At 40.4% G+C, this 19,431-nt stretch overlaps 1 protein-coding gene and 1 long non-coding RNA gene across 2 annotated transcripts in view; one reads left to right on the top strand and one right to left on the bottom strand.

The window, feature by feature from the left end:
• The window catches only part of LOC108793133 (anoctamin-3-like), a 110,241-nt gene that overhangs the window by 55,056 nt on the left and 35,754 nt on the right, over positions 1-19,431 (bottom strand). The window contains exons 9-10 of the mRNA XM_018564089.1: positions 17,132-17,228; positions 14,339-14,399 (exon numbers count right to left, since the gene is read on the bottom strand). Of these exons, the coding sequence (XP_018419591.1) occupies positions 14,339-14,399; positions 17,132-17,228 (158 nt within the window). The remainder of the gene's footprint in view (positions 1-14,338; positions 14,400-17,131; positions 17,229-19,431) is intronic.
• LOC108793137 lies at positions 604-4,504 on the top strand. The gene is made up of 3 exons (XR_001941628.1): positions 604-616; positions 2,131-2,286; positions 4,361-4,504. It is a non-coding gene; the product is annotated as an uncharacterized LOC108793137 (long non-coding RNA).

The following is a 19,431-nucleotide window of genomic DNA, read 5'->3' as shown; positions in this document are numbered from 1 at the left end:
TCTAGTACCCAGTCAATTACAAGTGAAATAAATACAACCTTGCTCACTACCAGTAATCCATCAAGTGCAAGCAAGACATCTTCTGCACCCATTGCCAGTTCTGTTGCTACAAAAGTGACAACAGCTGCTGTCACTACTCTAAGTACATCCACTACAGACCTCACATCTTACACAAATGTGCATGATTCACCCCAAACAAGTTCAACGCCATATAACTCTAGTGTGTTTGACTTCCCTTTAACCACATCAGAAGTGAACACAACAGTCTCTTCCTCGGATGAATCCAGGACAACTGCTCCAGAGACCTCTACAGCAGCCAGAACTACATCTGCAAATGTCTCCAGTACAACAAAGTCCTCAGAAAATGTAACAGTCCACACCGGCAGTACTGCAAATGTCTCCACCACAACTATATCAAGTTTGACTACAGTCAAAACCACTTCTATGAATGCTTCCAGTAGCTTCACAACGCATGCCATTAGCACTACCAGCAGTACATCGGTTACTCCTTCGAACAATGTCACATTGCTTAGCACTTCTACAAAAAGAAGTACAACACTAACCACAGGATATTCTGCAACAACGAATCAAAGCGAATGGTCAGGAAATTCTAAAGGTATTACATAGGATGTCCATTGGTTTTGCATGTATTTCCTTATGGTGAGAAATAAAAACATATCATTTAAAAAAATGGGTAGGTCAGATAAATATAAAATATAGCATACATTTTTTTCCCATATTTTTGATCAAGGCAATATATGGAACACTAGTATTCTTTTCTATACAGGTGAAACTCGAAAAATTTGAATATCGTGCAAAAGTTCATTTATTTCACTAATGCAACTTAGCCGTCTACCAGGAGATTTTGGAGCACTTCATGCTTTCTTCCACAGACGAGCTCTATGGGGATGCTGACTTCATTTTCCAGCAGGACTTGGCACCTTCCCACACTGCCAAAAATGTTCTGAGATTGTGGATCTGGGTTTTCATGAGCTGTAAGCCATAATCATCACAATTATAACAAATCACAGCTTAAACTATCTTGCTTTGCATGTAATGAGTCTATCTCATATATTAGTTTCACATTTTAAGTTGCATTAGTGAAATAAATGAACTTTTGCACGATATTCTAATTTTTTGAGTTTCACCTGTATGTTACTGAGGCAGTGTTGATGAAAAAAGAAAAGTTTGCTTACAAAGCTTATTACCACACATACCCCCTTCCTCCTGCCATGTTCACACTCCTTTTACCTGAACTTTCCATTACAGAGAAAGAGAGGCCAATACATATACCTTTAACTGGGATTTGTAGACCTGCAGTGGTGCCGGTTTTGTAGTAAATGGACCTGGCAATTAGCTGATGTGGTCTTCCATGGACCCCTGCCAAATACCCTCTAACGTGCAGGTCTATAAGAGTGTACTGAATTGGAAGGACAAGGCTCCGGGATGGGGATTGCATTTTGGTGGCCCAAACACTATGTTTGGCAGATATGACTGTTTCCTATGGGTTGGACAAAGTCTGTTTCATATATCTTGGGAAGGAGTTAATAATAATTATCATTATTATTCTGCATTAAATGCTCCTTTGCATCTATTAATACAAAGGTAAATGAGGTTTAACATTGGAGCTGTGAAAGGGAAAATGTATTGTATACACTTTTATTGAAAGTCTTGTGACGAAAAAATCTGATAAAATGAGCTTCAATAAATATATTTCTCTTAATTGATTAATCATATTAGCGCTTGATCACTTTTTAGTTTACCGGTGACTGAAAAGTCATGAGTATTATATCAAGGTGGTGCTCACTGAGACTGCAGCAGTATTTACTGATCACAGTATATCATGTCGTAGGTACTAAATTATGTCAGAAGATAAAGATGTGTAATTTCTACAATGTAACACCAGCCATAAATTACTTTTTCATTTGGGATGGGCTGTGAAAGCTTTTTAATGCTCTTTTTAATGCTGTGGCTAGTTATTGCAGTCTGGGTCTCTATTAGGAAGATTTATTTCTCCCTTTCTTTCCCAGTGACCACTGTCAATGAGAGTGGGAGGGGAATTCAAACTTGAAAAAGATTCCAACTCTTTCCCAGTCTGTTTTAAAGTATTTTTCCTTTTTTTGCTTACAGATACAGAAAGCAGCACAGGAGTTGTTCTAGGTGCAATCATCGGCTCAATCTTAGGAATTGCATTAGTCTGCATAGTTGCTTATTTCTTGTGTGGATCCAAGAAAACCGGTAGCTTTTCCCACCGACGACTATATGAGGAAGCTAGGAATGAACCAGGTATGCAAGAAATTCAAATTGCAATCACTGATTTTTTTTTTCTCTTAAATGCTTATTAATACCCTCTACCAAAAGGTTTTGTGTGGGGAGAAAACCTTAATATGTGACTTAATATTGTGATCCTATTGCACAATTCCAAACATTTTAAAAATTCTACTCTTTCATCTATCCTCACACGCTTGACTTTTCTGCAATAAACATTTCTTCTTTAGTTTTTTTTTAACAAAAAAACTTCTGTTTTTTTAAATGTTGTTCATTTCACACAAACCGTAGTCTAGTGTTTCAACCTTTTCTCTCAAGATACCCAAACCTAAAATGTAAAAACATAAATGTGGTCCCTCCTAAAGATCATTAACAGACCCTTATCATAGACGGGGGTCTGGTGTAGATTTTAAGGGGGCAAAAAACAAGAAAGACAACATGGCATTTCACCCTTTCCCATCAGGAGCCCACTTTACATGATAGCACCCCCACTTAAGCGAAAATTTGAAGGCACCCCTAACAGTGTGGTATAGCCCCAGCCACTACTTTGTATGCTTAAATGTTGTACCTCCTGAACTAAACTCCTGCAAGGTATAGAAGAATACCAAAGGACTGAGGTGATCTTGAACCTCAGTAATCCATTGCAACTATTAACCTCTCATGCTCCAGAGAATCTAAAATCATTCTCTCCTTGACCCTGCGTATGCTGGAAATACGCACTGGTCTCTAATACTACCCTCTTTTCTTTACGGTACATGATGGTAGGACTCCTAACTCTTAATTGACAGAGAGAGAGACGCCAGGAGTCCGACACTGAATACCGTTCTACTACACTACCGGCTCCATTAGTTGTTCCGCAGCTGAGATTCAAACCCTGTCTGGCCAGGCCCTCACAACTATGCAAATTGTTCCAACTCCAATTAATCCCATTTTCAATATAATCTCAAAGGAAGAAAAGATTGTAGATCCTAACCTAAAAATGGCTACACATAATTAGCTTTTTCATAGATAAGATCAGAATATTGAAACAGATGTGTCAGAAAATCCATCACTGCTAAAATATGTGGCAAACCATCAGCCTAAAGTTGTTCTAAACTTTTCTATACCCCTCCTGTAAAACATCGGGGTCCAGCTACCTTTTAGGGACCCTCTCTCTTTGCAGCCATTAAATATGATGTAAAAGAAGCTTTGCATTTTCTTGTAAAAAAAAAAACTGCTCCCTTTATCACAGCAACATTTAAAAGTAGTATTTTAATAACATTTGTTGGTAAAGAATGAACAGAATTGCAGGAGCAAGTATTCAACCCAGACTGAACCGATTTGCTTGATTTAAGATATCTTCAAGTATGTGGCAGTTCATATCATACAGTTTGCATTGAGTTCATGACAACACTTGATGCTCCTCCTCGCTACTTGGGTATCATTTTTTTCCCTGTTCTTGCCTGCCATCATCTAAAATCATCCAAGTCCTATAAAACGCAATCCCCATATCATTGGAGGAGCATAGCAGTCACCATGTTCACAACTAGATCGCTTGTGCTCAGCACATCTCAATGCCATTATTAGCCACAGTCCATGCAGTCAAAGCTGCTCTCACTTGAGTGGCATTAGTCATCATTGTCCTCATCAAAGTTGCAGCTGCCAGTGTCCAGTACTGGCTATCTATAATTCTTCCCACTTATCACTATACTATAAATAGACACATGGTTTTTGTCACACTACTTCATACACAAGCAAGCAGCAGGAGTTAGGGTCAGTTTAAGTGAGTGAGGGTCAGAATTAGGGAGTAAAACTAGAAGGTCTGTCTGGGTGATTGAAGGACAGAGATGGAGAACAAAACTGGAAGGTCTAGGGATAAAGAACAGAGTTAAGGAGTGAGACTGGAATGTCCATTTAAATGACTGAGGGTCAGAGTTGGGGAGTGGAACTTGAATGTAAAGGTACAGGGTTAGTAGATTAAGAGCTAACTTGCCATTCAATACAAAAAACTTTTGCTATTGATCTTGGCTTTGATGATAAGAACTGAACTTCATTTGAATCTTTAAAAACTTTCAATGTGCTTGTTCTTTAACAATTTCCTTTTCTATTTCAGTACTACGGTTGGATAACCCTGTAAGCCCCTATGATGTCAGCTATGGGGATTCATCTTTTTACAACCCTACAGTCGTAGAAGAGGCTCCGTACAATAGACCACATGAAACCATTGTAATGGATGATATCCGTCCTCGATAATCAATGTGATATTCTCCATGGAAGCCATTTTGGAATATGTTTGGACAGATTAGATTACAGATTAAAGGAAGAATGCAAAGCACAACAAAAACATTATAGAAGTTCTATGAAAATATTCCAGATCAGTGACTATTTTCACAAAACCAGTGGTAAACAAAGAAAATGGCATTCGTTTAAATTTGCCCCCCTTTAGGCCAGTTATTTTATCTCATTAAGATATAAACTGCATGCTGTATTTAAATCAAATTTTCAATTGGTGTATTCCAAAATTTTGTAAATGGTGTGCTTCCTTTTTTTGGTAGTGTTCCCATCTAAAAGTGTTTTGTAAGCACAAGTAGTAACTGAAATTAAGGATAGTAGTTCTACACTTGCATTCTTGTGAAAGTTACATTAAATATCAAGAAAGTGGAAAATGTCCTTAAAAACCTGGACTAATCTCTGTGGAAGAATAAAAGAGGAACTGGACTGTGGAAGCTGTGCCTAAAAAAAATTATTGGCTATAAGTTTCCCGCTGCTGATCTTTTCCCCATTACTGACTAGCAATGCCTCATTCCTCAATGTGACTGTCTTGGTAGAGGTAGAGCTTTGCTTTAGTATGTTGGAGCCATTTTACCCCATGACCGCTAAACTGTTTAAAGGTGGGGTGATATTCAAGAAGTAGCAGGTGAGGTGGAGGAAGCACAGATCCACTCATTTAATGAAGGGTGGCAATGCATACACTACAGGTTCTCAAGTACAGATTTTTCTCCAGCAAGCAGGACAGTAGTGACTTTACCAAACCTTTTTTGTGTTCAGGTCAACTATAACAAAATAATTAAAAAAAGCTTGGTTGCAACATCAAAGGTCTTCAAGCAAACACAGAGTAATATCCGACTATTTACATCCATAATCTGGTGTTACTGCTATTCAGGAAAGACTAAACCTTTTTGTAGTATACAACTATTAATGTCAGAATTCCTGATCTTATTACTTGTTAGAGTTAATGAATAAGTCATACAGCCAGAGGCTGTACAGCATAGAAGCCTGAGGCTTCAGGAAAGGAAGTGTGCATATGGTATGATCCATACCATGGAGAATGTATAATTGTAAAACACAAGTTGCCTATGGGGATTGCTTTTAAGACTTTAGTTCTACTGTCTTTGGTGCAGTTATTTTACTACTACCTGTAAAAATAGTTATTTTGTTTATAAGGAAATTTACCTTAGTGTTACTTTTTTTTTTCTTCATATTTACTGTCAAAATGGTAAAATCTAGAAAATGATGCACCCTAAATACAGCTGGATACTGTTACAGGGAAAAAATTATATTGTAGTAGCTTTGTACTTTACCCTTTTCTTTTGTTTTAAAAAAGTGTATCTGCGGGGCAGTTTAACGATGGGGAGCTGGCCTTAGTTCCTTGTTAAACTCCAGGTACATACTATGCAGAAACACCCCAGAAGCCTGAAATCCTACAGTGCTCTATAAAAGAACATGGTCACCTTCTATCCATTATTAATAGTAAGTGAGGCTATGCATCCCATTGGTCAGCAATAAGAAGGTGGAATTTTCGTTATGGAGCACCCTGGGATTTTATCATACTGGGATGCTCTGCAAAGAAGCTGAAAGGTCAAACAGGCCCCTAAAATCCAGCTTACCATTGGTAAACTGCGAAAAATCTGCGAAAAAAAAATTTGATGTATGTGCGTATGTTCTTCTGTGTTGCTGCAATTGCGCTAATTGTTATGCTTTATAATAACTGCTTTAAAAAAATGTAAATCGGTAACAGATAATCTCATGATCTACTGAATTCAAGGCTTCACCTGCCTCAAGTTCCCCTTAAATAAGACATTTTGGTAGTGCAAAATTTACTTTTCCCAACACTTTGAGCCTGTGTGTGACACTGCAGCTGTCGCACACTGGCTCTATAGATTGAACCGCTGATGCTCAGCTCTGGTCTTTCTCCATGCAGAGACCATGCACTGTCAGTCACCACTCCCCACAGTGATCCCCCCCCCCCTCTGATCTTCCAGCACTGAGTGGAGGGATAGACGGGGGAGGAGGCAAGCACAGCTGAGAGAGGCAGACAGCTGTCAATCAGGCAATATGGTTGGCTCTGCGCTGTCAGAATATTCGGCTGTAGAGCCGGCGGATCGCGTGTATGGTGTGCCGAACGTCCCCCCCCCCCCCGGGACCCCCCCCCCCCCCCTGGCTGCTGGTCTCTTTCTGAAAATGCTACTTTCCTGTCTCCTGGCTTCAAGCATGCAGCTAGTGGTCAGGTCTGTCTTTATATTTGTTGTAGGTCTGTGCTCAGCAAAACAGCTAATAAGTCAGCATTTTCAAAGAGGCCAGCAACAGCAGTCCCACATGTTCTACAATGTTTTCTGGAAACCAAACAAATAAAAAAATAAACATATTGGTTCTCTGAGACCGAACGAGTTTGCTGACCTTGTATGGAAATCAAAAATTGTTTCAATGCCAGACAAATCTAGCACAGGAATGAGAACTTGTTAAATGATGCAATATAGAATACATATATTTTGTTTATACAAAACAATCTTTGTTGTCTTTGTACATGTGTAAATTAGTTTAATCTTCATAAAAACACTTTGTACATGAGGAAATGCTATAGTGTTGAAAATATGCTTATATGTTCAAATATTTATTAAACATGAATGTTCATGTTACCTTACATGTCTTTTATTCTGAGCCATTCATGTGATTTTAATTTTGAAAATTGTAAGGTTATGCACAAGGGAGTAAAGAACATGTGTGCAAACTACTACTTGGTGTTACTTTAGGGAAGTCGGACATAGAAAAAGTACCTGGGGGTACTCATAGACCACAGATTTGACAATAGTAGGCAATGCCAAGCAGCAGCCAGCAAAACTAACAAGATACTGCAGTGTAAAAAAAAAAAAGAGGCATTGTAGCAAGGGATCAAAGAGTAATACTTCTACTTTATAAATCATTGGTTCGGCCCCATCTTGAGTATGTGGTACAATTCTGGTGGCTGACTCTCAGGAGTGACGTCCTAGAACTGGAGAGAGTTCAGCGAAGGGCTACAAAATTAGTTAAAGGGATTGAAGGCCTATGCTATGAAGACCGCATTCAAAATCTTAACTTATTCACCTTAGAAGAGAGGCAATTAAGAGGGGACCTTATTGCAGTCTTCAAAATTGTCAATGGAGAGCACAATATTAGGAACAAACTGTTTAATCCCAAAACTCTATTGAGAACTTGGGCACACAACAAGAGGTTAGAAGAGAGGGGGTTCAATCTTAGAATTTGCAAGGGATATTTCACTGTGAGAGTAGTGAAGTTTGGAATTCACCTCCACAGGTTGAGGTATCTGCGGATAACTTTGATAAATTCAAGACATTTCTGGATGAGTTTCTTCTTTCTCAGAATCTACAGGGATATGGGAAGTGTTTAGAGCACGATAAATGCACACACGCACACACACGCACACACACACACACACACACACACACACACACACACACACACATTGAACTGGATGGACCTTGGTCTTTATTCAACCTTGCATACTATGTTACTATCTAGGAGAAACTGAAGAAATGCTCATAACACCTATACAGTACAGTATGTGTGTTTCTGGTAGAAAAAACTGCAGTAAGAGGGTCGTACAACACATTGTTTGTTTGCTATACAAAGGCAGACTGGAGAGCCTAAAGTGTATTTCCAGCTTTGCAGCCAACTTGTGAGAACATCTATTTTATATTTATTACAGGTTGCTCATTCACATGGCAAACATAATTGTTTTTCATTGCTGCTTACACAATACACACTCTATTTTGAAAGAAAAGTTGTTATCTGTACTACGTTTTGCTCTGGAATACACAGGGATCTGGGTCGGGTAATGTTAAAGCAGAACTCTGGGCACACATTTTATGAACTGTTTCAGTTAGGCTACCCTCACAGTGCAAGGGTTAACTGCTAATTTGTGTCTAGGTTAAAAAAAAAGTTAGTCACCTGATCTTTAGAGCCAGCAGGCAGTCACAGTGCTCACTGCTGCCTGTCTTCCCCCTATACTGCAGTGATGGTATATCTCTTGGCGTCCTCATGTCTGATACACAGTGTATAGAATGTACTAACCCAGAGACCTTAGACTGCTGCAGCACAGGGAGAGAGAGGTGGATGGGACCAGTCTAAAGGTGCCCATACACCTTACGACCATCGCAATACTTTTGTCTTGCGATGGTCGTAAGCTTATTAAAAGCTCATACGATCTGCCCATCTTGGACAGGCAGATCATACTTGCGATCATCGAAATGACCGATGACCGCAGTGAGGGGCGGGCTTCCGATCACTGCAAACGGGCAGTGTGCGCACACCGCCCATTTGGCAGTTATCGAACAAGCAGGCCACTAACCCGCCGAGAATTGTACGTTTCCTGGTGGGTTTTCAAGCCTGCTTGTTCGACGTAAGACGTGCGACCGTACAGCACGCCTTCCACACTGTACAATTATCGTACGATCGCGGGATTTCCCGCGATTCTCGTACGAGAATTGTACAGTGTATGGGCACCTTAAGAGATGACCAGCTCTGTGAATCAGGTGAGTATAACTTTATTTTCCTATCTAGATACAAATGAGCACTCAACCCTTGCGGTGCAGGGGTAGCCCCATTGCAAGGGTTAATACAATGTGTGCCCTGAGTTCAACTTTACTATAATTTAATCCTGTCTAGATTAGAACAGACTGAGTTTCCTGTCACTTGGAAATTGTGAAATAAGCTTGCAAAGGTCTGCTACACAGACACATCTAAAACCTAAAACATTATGCTGTGCGAAGTGGAACACACAAACATATACAGGTCTATTCACTAAAGGCGTGGAGTATGGAGAAGGCCAGAAGTGAAGAATCTAGGATAACATACACTATATTGCCAAAAGTATTGGGACGCCCCTCCAAATCATTGTATGCAGGTGTTCCAATCACCTCCATGGCCACATATAGAAAATCAAGCACCTAGGCATGCAGACTGCTACTACAAACATTTGTGAAAGAATGGGTCACTCTCAGGAGCTCAGTGAGTTCAAGCGTGGTACTGTGATAGGTTGCCACCTGTGCAATAAGTCCATCCGTGAAATGTCCTTGCTACTAAATATTCCACGGTCAGCTGTTAGTGGTATTATAACAAAGTGGAAGCAACTGGGAACAGTATGTTAGTGGTTTTCAGAGGTATTGTTCTGTAATCGGAGAGCTTGCTCTATTGGCACCTTTCACATGGCATTCTGATCACGTCCTTCTGTTAGTTTTACAGGAGACTCGATGTAAGGGATGGATCAGAGGTAAATGGACATATACGCCTACATCCATCCTACAGCCCATAGAGCTAACACGGGCCCAGTTTGCTTCGTTTTATCGCAAGATGGAAAAAAAAAACTCAACAGGCACGGATGTCAGAAGAGTGACATCTGTTCTTTATTGCTCCAATCAGCACGGATCCCCTGCTGATCAGGGCAAACACCATTCATGTGAAAGGGGCATTAAAGTCCCACACGCATGTTTTTCTACATTATTGTGATGTGGTGCCTTAATCGCTCATTAGTCAGACTTTATTTATAAGGTAATCTCAGAGATGGGAATTCATTGGTCATCTGGTGGTAGAGCCCAAAATGATAGTATTTATTTCAATAATTTTTATTGAGTATTTAGACATAACGGGTACTCAAACAAATAAGGCACAGAGAAGTATCGTCAGAGGAAATCGTTACAAGTATAACATCAGCCAATCAGGATACAGTGCAATCACTAGAAGTACAGGGATCAGTGTAAACAGTAAGGCCTGATCTAGTGAGGTAATGTGAGCACCTCAGGGAGGAAAATTATAGTATTTAAAAAAGTTAATACTTAGTGCAGAATTATAAACCTTACTATAATTATTGTTCTCATTATTGTTCTCTTTCTTGACAAAGTACCAGCATATCATGCAACATTGACATTTGGGTAATACAAAGGTAAAATTTACACAGGAGGAGAAGAGGAAGTAGCTTGATTGAACTTACAATTTGAGTTTGAGGAACTAGATACAACTGACAAAGAAGATAGCAGCGGCTGAAGGTCAAGAGAGGCTGTCACCATTAAATTGTAGGTAAAAAAGTACATTAAATCAAGTTGCCAACCCCTGCTATAAAGTATCACTTAGTAAAAGCTCTGAGTCTGTGGACATCACATCCAGGATGTTGGCACCCAACAGCAGTCTTGTGGGTTTTGGATGTCTGCACAAGGGAGTCTTTTACAGGTAAACAACATGCGTAAAATACATTTCATTAAAATATAATTTAATGGGAAAATGTTTGCTGAATGGTAATGTGACAGGGTCTCTTTAAGCAAGTATTGAAAACTTTGGATTACAGAGAGGCAGCAGAAGTGTTGAGAGGAATGAATACATCTTGCATTTATGATAGAAACAACAGTCTTCTTACTGAAACAATGATGTTGCAGTAATCATGAAAATTTATAAGGAAGAGAACTAGAATGTTGATGAAAGGGACATACTTAAAAGATGAGTGTGTAAGGGGCTAAGTCAGAAAAGTTGACCCAACTGACATTGATATCTACAATTACAGTATAGATAAGCCAATGCTTAGGTGTATTGCTTGTACATTAAGTAAACATTTGCCAACAACATGCTATATATACTGTATATATTGTGATGCTTGGATGCAGCAGCTTTAGTAGTTGAATTAATATTGATATTTCTATATAATGTTGTAGCTATTATTGGAATTCATAAATATTCATTTTTTTTCTCAACTGAGCAAACAGCCAGGCAGGTTATATTATGATAATAAATGCAAAAAAAGATAAAGATAAAATTGCCTGAAATTATTCACCGCTTGTGTTTTTCCAACTATTCAGAGCTCAAAGAAGTACAGAGAAATTACAAAATATGCTTCCTCTTCACAGGCAATATGTAGTGATTCATAGCTTAATGTTGGTTAAGCAATTAACACTGTTATAGAAGATCCCACTCAACACCAGTATGGATGATAGTCAAAATAAGGGAGCCTAAATTAAAGTTTCAGTTTGCTTGTTTTCCTCATCTCTTATGTATGTGTGTAAAATTATTAGACTTGCTATGCTGCAAGCTCATCCCTGCCATCTGGATGATATTCAGCACTGTGATGAGGTCATGCTGCAGCTGCACACCTGACCTCATTCAGAAGTGCTTAACTTGACTAGAACATTTAGTTATTGCCCAATCAAAAGTTGGTGTTACTACTGACTCACTGCTTTTGGATCTCTTATAAGTTACAATGTGGACTTTTCTTGGTACCCTCTTTTGATTACTACCTGTCCTGAACTTCAGCTTGCCTCTGACTATACCTGTCTGCTGTCAGCCCCAACCTCTAGTTTGTTCCATTTTGGTTCTGCTTGCACTAGTCTTCTGTTAATGTTTTGGCAATCTCACTATTCAGGTGTCACTATTTGATGAAGCAAGCTTGCAGAGAAGCATCTGCACCTACTGCAGCTCAGGGGAAGACCTGAAACACTAGATGTGCACTTTAGGGAGAAATAGAAAAAAATAAATTAGGAGTTAACCTTGCAGCATGTGATTTTACCAGTGTCTGTTATGAAATGGTTTGTATACTTGTAAATCAATAACCTAATATCGGGCAATGAGAAATTGTAAATGAATCATAAGGGAGACAGGCTTTGTCTATTGAAGTCACTGATTGACGTCAGTTGATGATAAAGGTGAGTGGCAATGAAGGCAACGGTGATCTCCTTTAGGTTAGATTTAATGAGGTTTGTTCTGTATGAGTTTATCACTTGTTCAACAAACTCTATTATACTTTAAATACCCTTTTAATACTCACAACCCTTTAAGTCTTCTAAATGTGGATGTAAACCTAGATGCCATGGCTTAAACAGCATGTTGTTCCAAATGGTGTAGCAGCTGGTGGATGGAACCAAAGTGACAAGTGATGGACTAGGCATCCAAAACTTCTGGAGGTGCAGAAGATTATTTAGCCAATGTAGCTCATCAAGTGAGCAAAGATTTGAGGCACAGGCAGCGGGACAGGTAAGCATTATACCACTTTTTTACAGGATTTTTGTTTTTCCATTCCTGAGATCAAGTGAAATATGTCTGCGGCATCTAGCAGGTATTGATGGTGCAGAAGCATATGGGATATAATGCCTACTAGATCCTTGTTTGTAATCACCCATAAAGGAAACCTAGGCTGCCATTGCTGCACTCCCCCTGAATTTTAGTTCACTGGCTACCGTGCTGACCCTCTTGCTTCAACACCTTGAGCCACTGATGTGGAACAAGTAGATGGATAAGGAAATCTGACTTTGCCTTGATCCCACTTGATGTCTGCTTGTTCAAGGTCAGTAATAGTAGGAATTACTACAATATTGAAGACAGAGATATCCATGGAAGTAGCAGTTTAATAGCAAAGGCACATTTATTTCATTCTATAAGAACTATAACTAACATCTATAATATTTAGTGCATTCTATAAGAACTTACCTATAGAAAAGATTAAAAACTACTCTAGCTTTCCTGATTTGCATATTTGAGTTAATTCAGTAGCTCAGAAAGTACTAAAGCCAGTGGATTAGCATAACAGCCAGGCAACACTGAGACAGCACTCAGTTTTTATCTTCTGACAAGTTTACTTTAATAAAACACTGACTGATTTATATGGGCACTTACATTATGTACAGAAACAAAGCAGATCAGCTTTGAGTGTATCTTCAGTTTAAAACAATTATGGCAATGAAAGATAAGGTCTGATTGCACACCGTCCTGATTGCTGGACTTTGCACAGCGTGCATTACCTATTTAAAGGGAACCTGTCAGGATAGGAGACTGCTATTGCTGATCACTGAAAATGCTAGGGTTAGATATTCAAGGTTTATTTATAGTCAGTGTTTCTTTTGTCCCCACTGGGGAGATTTCCCTTGACTTCCTGCCTGATGGCCACAACAAAATGTGAGAGCAGATCCTTCCAGTGGCATCACAAGGGGGGTGCGGCCCGCACTGGGTGACACCATTGCAGGGGTTGACATCAAAATGACTGACAACCTCTTAAATTCAGGCACTTGGTCATGGATCGAGAGCCCGACAGCTGAACAAGAGAGGAGGGGACCCGACGGCATACCTTATCCCACCGTGTAAACGTCCCCTCTTCTCTTTGCCGGCGCCCTTCACTAAAAGTGCCATCGCCGGCGCCCATCACTAAAAGGGCCACTTTCAGGTAAGCGCACGCAAAACATCATCACTCGCGCGTGTGTGATGATGTTGTGCGAGATGATGTCACGCACATGCCTGATGATGTCCTAGCAGGCTGTCACCCGGTGGCCGCTTCGGGTGACACCATGCCCAGGGATGCCCCTGGATTCTTCCAAAGTGAGGGAAGAGGGTCACCTTAAACTAGTGTCTCCATTGGAAGATTTTCCCTCTATTCCTGTTCTTGTGACTGCACAAAATGTGGGACTTTCAATGATATGGATCATCAAAGAGAGGGGGAGAATCTCCCTTATGGGAGCACAAACAGCAATAAACACCTGATGGGTGTTCCTCTCTACTCTATCCAAATAAAAACAAAATGGCTTCACTTGCACTTTGAAGCATTGGCTCTTTATAGCAGATATCTATCATTTTAAGAAGGAGTTTAGCAATGACATCCCTCATTTTTTCCATGGCAGGTTTACTTTAATGCCGGAGCAGAAAGTGTTTTATTCTACAGACCGTAATGAACAGTAGGGGGAGCAGCTGTGCTATTTAATCACATTTGCTACATTATATACAGAGAGGAAATATTCCTCATAATAACCTATAAGGTGGTTAATGTGCACAGTACAGAATATTTACTCACCCCATATGGCCATAAATATAGCAAAGAACACTGTGCCCCCATTGTCAAATAAGTGAGTGACCTGGGAAAAGAAAAAGACAAATGTTGTCACCTCGTATTGTGCCCTGTGCTTTTAGTATCAAAATATATAGTTCTTTGTTGAAAGCTATGACAGACTGTCTCACATATATAATTTCATTTCAAAGTAGTATTTGTTCTAGCAGACATGGTACATTTTGACATATTGTACTTTCCTCCTTTGTAATAAAGTTCAGTTCAAGGTAGATTTTGGAACAAATATTTTAAAAATCTATTCAAGGTTCTAGCTTTTGATGCCAATGTTTAAGAGATGATATGGGGGGATTACAATGAAAACAATTAGTTTTATAATTTGAAATTACTGTTGTGAACTGAAAACAAAACCATCAATAATTAAAAATCATCATTCCATAACAACCGTAGATTGCCCTTTGATCCTCTACAGCAGTGGTTCTCAATCTTTCTAGGGCCGGGACCCCTTGGTAACATTTGCCAAGTTGTGGTGACCCCCAACGGTAAAATTTAGGGTTGACGCAGCTGCTGCAGCGACATCTGGCGGCGTGGCGGGAGAACTGACACTGCTGCGCTAGGAGAGGGCTGAGGAGGACTCTCACCGAGCACAGCAGAAATCACACAGCGACCCACAGGTTGAGAACCACTGTTGTAACAGCTAAAATTCCTGTGTGTGTGTGTTGTAAAGTAGAAGCAGAGACACCGGCACTCCAGATTTGCAAAATACGTCTATTTATTGACGTGCATCATGGTTAGCAAACAACGAAACGTTTCGAGGGTGCAAAGGATCCCCTTCATCAGGTGTTGTGTGTTGTAAAGTAGCCACCGCTCCAAGCTCACTCCCAGGACGGACTACAATCTCAATACAAATTTGTTAACTAAACTTGAGATTGTAGTTCATCACGGGGGCGAGGTTGGAGCGGTGACTTTGCAACACACACAGGGACCATGGGGAACAAAAGTAGTCACCCTCCAGAAGGAAGGACGGTATCAATGGCACTTGAGAAATTATTTGAGGATTCACAGCTGAGTGATACACAAATAAGATACATTTTTATATAGTTAGGGCACTGAAATGCATTTTTACGATTTAACTCATGAGTTTAGTGTCATTTGAAGTATGCTGCGCAAAACACACTCAGCACACATCGATTACCTACTGCTTTAAAGAAGATGTCCAGGAAGAGACTTAAGTGCTTGTTTTGTATAGGAGAGTCAAATAAAGCAGTTTTGATCACCTAATCTTCAGTATGTGCTCACTTATCTTCCCCTCTGCTCTGGCAGTGAAATGGACCTGTATTAGACGCAGTTAAGTCAGTGGTCCATAGATCGCTGGAGCCCAGAGGAGATGAACCGGTGGAGACCAGTCCTGGAGCCCTGGCAGGACAGAGGATCAGGTGAGTACACTATCTGCTTTATTTGACTCCTCTTTTTAAACTGCCTGGAGTTATTCTTCAACTGAGATTTTAGTGACTGAGTTTAGGTCTCCCGAGAAGATTAAGAACATCAGATAAGGTAGAGAAACAGACAATAAGACAACTAATTAGTGCACAGATTTATGTAGAGGATGCAAAAAAATCATAGTATGCACTGTTTCACATTATCTAGTAGGGCGAGATATCATGAAGCATTATATAAGAAATGATAACTGGGTGGATGGTAAAAGGAGAAGTTCTCCTTGATGACTCTATTTTAATTATTACGATAGATTAAATGATATATGGCACAGGTCATTAAGGTTTTAGAATGTGTCCAAACTGCTGACTGTTCAACAAAGCATAATTCTTAATTATCTATTTAATAGCTTCCCGGATTCCATAATGTTCATAAATGTATGTAGTCATCATAAATTTGTAACAAGGGATGGAGGATGGGGAACGTATTGTTACCAGCAGCCCACGCTGCAGCTAATGGGCTCTCTAGAATGGCCTAAATCGTGATTTATTCCACAGTATCAACATTGCTGTAGATGTTGTTGGTCCTAACTTTACTGAAACATGTATCAGTTAGATTAGGGATTTCTAAACTTTGTAATCCGAGGACCCAAATGAGATATTGCTACGTCACTGTATTGGGACTCAAAAAAAGACTTTTTACCAATATGTCAGCATTTGGTGAATGAGTAGGGGTAACAACCACCCCTTACTCATTCACAAGGGTGGTGGCATCTGGGTGCCCCCTTTATGAGCAAGGCTCCTAGGTGCTTTCTATGCAATAATGGTATCATGCTGATACTCATTGCCATTTAAGATCACACATGAAGATTGTGTATTCCTTATTTCATGAAGGATTAAAGGAGAACTATGGGGTCAGTGTTTTTCCCCATAGTTCTCCTTAGGGTAACGGGAGGACACAAACTAGCGTCCTCCCGTTACCCTAAGCTCAGTATAGTGCGAGCTACGGCTCGCGCTATACTGAGTCGCCGCAGCCGGAGCGGATCCCGACTTAGATGACGGGATCCGCCCAGCTGCGTGAGTGACAGCTGGCTCTGCCTATCTAGAGGCAGAGCCAGCTGTACCCGCCCCCTACCCCGTCCGTTCCGCCAGTCAGCGCTGGCAGATCGAAGCGGGGAGAGGGGAATCCAGCCCCTCCCCCCTGTATGTGTTCGCTCACCTCCCGATCTACTGAGCCGACCTGTGACAGTCTCATTGTCACAGGTCGGCTAGAACTATGAGGTGAGTGAAAAGCACTCACCTCATAGTTCTCCTTTAAGCTAAATTATAAAACAAGATGTTGTTTGTATCTTAAAGGGGCAGATCGTACCTTGGCATATATACAGCTCTCATTCAGTCTCTGTAGTGTGCAGTTCTTCTCACACATAGGACACATGATGATGTCATTTGCCTCGCAGATCTCTTGACTTAGAGAGAAAAACAAATACATATTCAGATAGTTTCTCAAAGTCATGTAAAATGCTGTTGATTTATTATAGGTTGGAGCTCATGCATGTAAATTCCAAAATCAGGCAACCGTGTTATGCCATATCATTGGCTACAATAGAACCAAGAGTGATTACAAAGGCCAGCTAACTGCATATGTTCATTAGGAGGTAACTGCTGCTATAAATTCACAAGTATGTATTAATAAGATACCAGGGTTATCACAATTTGTGATAGGGCCTCAAAGCAAAACAATTGAAGCCCAACTTTGCAATTGCAATTATTGGGTTTAGTCAGATATACACAGACTGTCAACAAGCATGCAGGCATTGCTAGGTTTCTTATAAGAAAGGTCAACATGCCTTGCAAAGTCAACATAATGAAAACACTCAAACTAGGCATCGCAGAAGCACCCAGATTGAAGTACCCAGGCCAAAATCAGACATCCAGGTTATGCCAGGACACTGGCTACTTAGAACCAGTGGCAGCCAAATGGCCAGTGTCCCCACTGCAACTAACTGCAATGTTCATAATTTGCATGGCTCAATTAGCTGTTGAATGCTCCTATCAATTCATGTATATGCAGTCATAACATACTGGGGCCATCACAATGTGTGATGGGGCTCCATAGCAAAATCATTAAAGCCCAACTCAAGCATTGCAATGTTCTGGCTTATAAGAAAGCTCAGCATGCCTTGCAAATTGCATGAACATCACGGAAGCACCCATGTTTAATTGTAAAAAAAAAGTTTATATTCATAAAACATCAGTTTATTAACGTGTAAGCTTTAAAAAAAAAGAAGAAGAAGAAGAATAACAGCAATAATGAATCCGAATGTATCCGAATGTTTGATAATTAAATTCGGATACATACAAATTTATTTTGGAATCAAACACAAGCGGGAGAGCTGTCATTTACCGCCCTCTGGCTTCTCTGCTTGTATCCTGAATGAAAACAAAGTAACACAATATTGTTACAAAATGTAAAGAAAGAAATAAGATATGAGATCTGTGTTTTTCTGTAAAAGCTTTGGCTTCTTTGCTGACAAAGAATCAGACAGCTGTCACAGAATAAATGAAAGTGTTCTGGTAGGGATGTTAGGAGGGACCCTGATCTGGTAGGAATTTTAAGATGGAACACCAACACCAAAAAAAAAAAGTGTGGTCCAGCTAAAATTCCATACCAGACCTTTAATCTGGGCAGCAGCCTGGCAAGGCAGGAAAGGGGGGCCCTTGCTTCCTCCACCATACCCGGCCACATGCCCTTGGCATTGGGATGTTGTTTATCCAGACGTGGACCCCCTGGAAAAGCACCATGTCCCCATGCCGATGGGGACAAGGGCCTCTTCCCCACAACCCTGGCCCAGTGGTTGTGGGGGTCTGCAGGTATGGGCACTCATCTGCATCTGGGAACCCCTTTTATAAAGGAGCACCCAAATGCCACCCTCCCCCCTTGTGACTGAGTAAGGGGTACTTGCACTCCTACTCATTCACTACAGAGTTATAAAAAATTTAAATAAACACACAAAACCTTAGACAAATTCATTTAACCCCTTCATGACTGAGGCCCTTTTTTCATTTTTTGCACCCATGTTATATTCCACAATTTAGGCCTGAAAATGACTTTCCAATGCAATGTTTACATCGGGCAGTGGGCAGAAATAAACAAAGCCTCTGCAGGAGCAATAGCTATTCTCCTATTGGCTATTTTAAATTGCAATAGCCAATAGAAGGCTGGCTATTGCTCTGCCCACTGCCAAGATCAAGTTCTCTCCCAGGTCCGCTCCTCTGTTGATTGACAGAAGGCAGGTGGCAGAGCAAAAGCCAGCCTGCTATTGGTTATTGCAATTTAAAATAGCCAATAGCAGGCTTTGTTTATTTCTGCTCACTGCCCAATGCAAACATTGCATCGGGGAGTTTTATTCATTTTTTTTTCATTTGTCGGCCGATGCTGGAATGACTGAGATAATTTTTTTTTACATTTTGTATGAATAAAAGAATTGTCAAAAATGTGTATTGTGTTTTCTATTCAATTAACTCCTTACTCATTCACAAGGGGGGCGGCATCTGGGTACCAAGATGCAGATGAGCCCCCCTGCCCGCAGATTCCCACAACCACCAGACCAGGGCTGCCACCCCCCCCCCCCCTTATCCCCCCCCGGAAACACCCCCTCGCATCCCGCG

The sequence above is a fragment of the Nanorana parkeri genome, unplaced genomic scaffold (assembly GCF_000935625.1).
Source record: "Nanorana parkeri isolate BGI_ZX_2015 unplaced genomic scaffold, ASM93562v1 scaffold724, whole genome shotgun sequence".
Taxonomy (NCBI): domain Eukaryota; kingdom Metazoa; phylum Chordata; class Amphibia; order Anura; family Dicroglossidae; genus Nanorana; species Nanorana parkeri.
Note: the sequence above shows the minus strand (reverse complement) of the source record. Positions and strands in the feature narration are given on the sequence as shown.